Source organism: Mercurialis annua, linkage group LG1-X (genome assembly GCF_937616625.2).
Source record: "Mercurialis annua linkage group LG1-X, ddMerAnnu1.2, whole genome shotgun sequence".
NCBI lineage: Eukaryota > Viridiplantae > Streptophyta > Magnoliopsida > Malpighiales > Euphorbiaceae > Mercurialis > Mercurialis annua.
In genome coordinates, this window is record NC_065570.1 from 62,274,860 (window position 1) to 62,278,519 (window position 3,660).

General features: G+C 35.5%; 1 protein-coding gene across 2 annotated transcripts; it reads left to right on the plus strand.

The window, feature by feature from the left end:
- The first annotated feature begins 498 nt into the window (after positions 1-498).
- LOC126665663 (F-box/LRR-repeat protein At1g67190-like) lies at positions 499-3,315 on the plus strand. 2 transcript variants are annotated; one of them, XM_050358518.2, is made up of 3 exons: positions 499-650; positions 1,546-1,652; positions 1,707-3,315. In XM_050358518.2, the coding sequence occupies exon 3, from the start codon at positions 1,749-1,751 to the stop codon at positions 3,003-3,005; it is 1,257 nt and encodes a 418-aa protein (XP_050214475.1). In that variant the 5' UTR covers positions 499-650; positions 1,546-1,652; positions 1,707-1,748; the 3' UTR covers positions 3,006-3,315. The 2 variants fall into 2 exon arrangements, with proteins under 2 accessions (XP_050214475.1, XP_050214476.1); XM_050358519.2 differs by having other exon boundaries at positions 499-815; positions 1,546-3,315.
- The last annotated feature ends 345 nt before the right edge of the window (positions 3,316-3,660 follow it).

The window sequence follows — 3,660 nt, forward strand, 5'->3', positions numbered from 1 at the left end:
TTTTAGACCTCACTAATTCGAGTAGCTAGAGTTCGAGCTCAATTCGATATGAGTGGGGTCATTTTTGAATCAACCTCTCGAATACAAGTTAGCCATACTTATTATATATTTTATAAAGCAAAGGCCAAGGTGAGCAAATAGAGAGAGCTCTAAATAGAGATGGACTTAAATAGCAATTTATCCCTTCAACTTATAATCAACAAGCGATTAACATATAAATTAATTATGGATTTGATAATTATAGACAATTAATCTTATTTTGACAAATTAGTTTACAAGTTGAGGATGCAAATTGCTAATTTCAGGAACAATTAGTTTTATAAGTTGACGGGACAAATTACTAAAATAGAGTTAATTGATCATAATCAACAAGATCGTGATTAATTTGTCAATAAAATTAATTTATGTGTTAATGTGTATTGTGTACAAGTTAAAAGGGTAAATTGGCATTTAAGTGAATAGAGAAGTATGGGTTCCACTTGCACGGGTGGGGTTCTTTTTCATTACAAAAATATGAAATTCACCAATAGGCGCATAATACCCAATTCCCACTATAATGGATTCTTCTTCGTCATATTTCTCTCTGGCCGGCTGATCTCACCGGTGATGTCCCTCTCTTCGTCATAATCACCATCATTTTGCTATATTTGGTAACATCTTTGATGCCCTTTTATTAAATTGATGGCATCTAATTGGTAGTCTTTTTTATTCATTTTGACATTGTTGAGTAAGTTTGGTGAATTATGTATCTCTTTCCGATTCTTCAAAATGCTACAATTTGAGTTTGCGATGGGATTTAATTTTAGATTTTTGAGGTATTATATATTTGTAGTATAGTATTAGATTGTTTAAAGTTGATTCCTTTATGTCATATTTTGGTGTTTTTACCATGATTTCTCTCAAAGTTAAACTCTTTACTCATAATTCTCACATTCCAGGAAGTGAGTTTTTCATTATTGTTAATCTTTTTTATGTGTGGGTGTTTTAGTTTCAAAATTTTGGATCCTTGTTGGCCTGTTATTTTTAAGCAATACTGTTAAAATTGTTGAAAGTTGAATCCTTTCTGGAAATTATTGAACATGGGTTTTCTCTTCGGCTTAAAATTTACGCAATTGGTTTTGTCATACATCTCGCATTTGAGTTTATGGTGTGGTTGTTGATGGATTCCAGATTCTGATTGACTTTACATATTTATTTCTATTTGATATTCTCCTTATAAGTTAGTAGCCGACTAGCTGCGCGTAATTTTATCTTTTCAGTAGGGTTCTACATAGTTGCAAGTCCTAGGTTCCTAAGTAATTTTAGCATCCTGCATAGAGTCTATAAGTCTATAGCTTTTCAAAAGAGAACTGAATAAATTTTGTATTTATCCAGAGATCAAATACTTTGTCTTGCTATGGCAGTATCATGCTAAAATACAGAATAAATAGGAATGCCAGCTTATCCTCAGTATGTTTATTTGTGCTTGAGATGTCTTGAACTTATAGCCAGTGCCGGATTGCCTATTGGCCTTTTTTCTGTGCTAAGTAGCTCTAATGTTTGCAGATTGTAACCGGTTTCTGGATAAGGAGCTGCACATGTTGGGTTTAGACATAAAAGAAATAAGTGAAAAATTTGATCGTTTGATAGTTGATATCTTAGAGACAGATCACCTTGAGCTTTTGTGATATCTTTTGAAGATAGTTGATATCTTAGAGACAGATCACCTTGAGCTTTTGTGATATCTTTTGAAGGAATTATAATTCCATATGGAGCACCTTCCTGTTGAAGTCATTGGTAACATATTGTTTCGGCTAGGAGGTGCCCGAGATGTTGTGATAGCATCTGCAACATGCCGAAAGTGGCGAGAAGCTTGTCGAAAACATCTTCACACGCTTTCATTCAATTCCAATGATTGGCCAGCCTATCATGATCTGACAACTAGTCGACTTGAAATATTGATAACTCAAACTATTTTTCAAACCACTGGGTTGCAAGGCCTGTCAATTTTGATGGACGATGTTGATTTCTCAGCTTCAACAGTTATTGCTTGGCTCATGTACACCAGGGAAACTCTACGCAGGTTAACCTATAATGTCCGGACTACTCCCAATGTTAATATTCTTGAGATTTGTGGGAGGCAGAAACTAGAAATGTTGGAATTGTCCCATAACTCCATCACAGGGGTTGATCCAAATTTCCAGAGATTCCCTTGCTTGATATCCCTTTCTTTGAGTTATATCAGTATTTCGGCTCTTGATCTCAGTCTTTTGCTCACTGCATGCCCAAAGATCGAGTTTTTGGAACTTATCAATCCAGAGATTGCAATGTCTGATGCACAGGTGACGATTGAACTCTGCAGTCCTACGCTGAAGAAAGTTTACGTTGAAGCAATAAGTTTGGACAAGTTTATTTTGGAGGCAGACGGTATTGAGTGTTTGCACTTGAAGGATTGTGCCCTCGAGCTTTTTGAACTTATCGGAAAGGGGACTTTGAAGCATTTCAAGATTGACGATGTTAGCGTCATTCATCTCGATATTGGTGAAACAATCGATAATCTTGAGATTGTAGATGTCAGCAACTTCACAATTATCTGGCCAAAATTCTACCAGTTAATCTCAAAATCGTGCAAGTTAAGAAGGCTTCGGCTTTGGGAAATTGTCTTTGATGACGATGATGGGATTGTGGATTTGGAAACAATTGCTGTTTGTTTTCCACAGCTTACCCATTTGTCGTTAAGTTACGACTTAAGAGATGGGATCCTTCATTATGGTCTGCAAGGATCTTCTAACTTAGTGAATGTGGTGGTCTTGGAGCTTGGATGGAATGTGATTAACGATCTCTTCTCGCTCTGGGTCGAGGGGATGCTGAAACGGTGTCCGAATCTCAGGAAGTTGGTAATTCATGGAGTTGTTTCAGTGGCAAAAAGCCATGAAGAATGCCAGACGTTGGCTAATTTCACATCATTCATAGTTCAGCTCATGAGAAAATACATAAATGTAGATGTGCAGTTTAAGTATGAATAGAAGCTTCCTGATTGTTTCATGATTATTCAAGTTCTCCTCAAATATTAGCTCTATAAGCACATTTTCAGGTAAATCTCAAACATAAAGAGCCCGAGTATCATTTTCATGCCCTGTAAATGATCATTGATGTCTTCTTATTCTTAGATGAAAAGTTTTGTCTCTTTGTATTCATCTATGGTGCAATGCAACTTGTCGAAACCTATGTTTCAGCATTTCGTTTATGTTTTGGCGATGCTTGCGAAAATCCGAAAGTCTATATTTATAATCAACTCATATAAAAATTGTTGTTTCGTGTTTTCCGTTTCATTAATTTAATATTTATGTTTTCGTGCAACATAGTTTATTATATTAGAGCTGATTACAAACATTTGCCGTCCTAAAGAGAGTTGACAAATGAGATTTGTTGCAGTAGACTTTTGAACTGAGCAAGAGTCTACTTCCATGGTTGATCAGATTCTGTGCTTCCAACTCTACATGAATGAATAAAGTCAAAGCTGACCAAGAAAGAAATGTAACAGAATAATACATTTAACATTTTGTGCTGACAATTAAAATGACCAACACCTGCTACTTCCTTCGCATAACTGGCTTTTGAAAAGTATTCTAACTACCAAATGTGTGCCAAAATTCATAATCTGGGTTCTATTCAGCTTAT

Coding starts and splice junctions, on each gene's coding strand:
- LOC126665663 (XM_050358519.2), top strand. CDS start 1,749: ATGGAGCACCTTCCTGTTGAAGTCATTGGTAACATATTGTTTCGGCTA.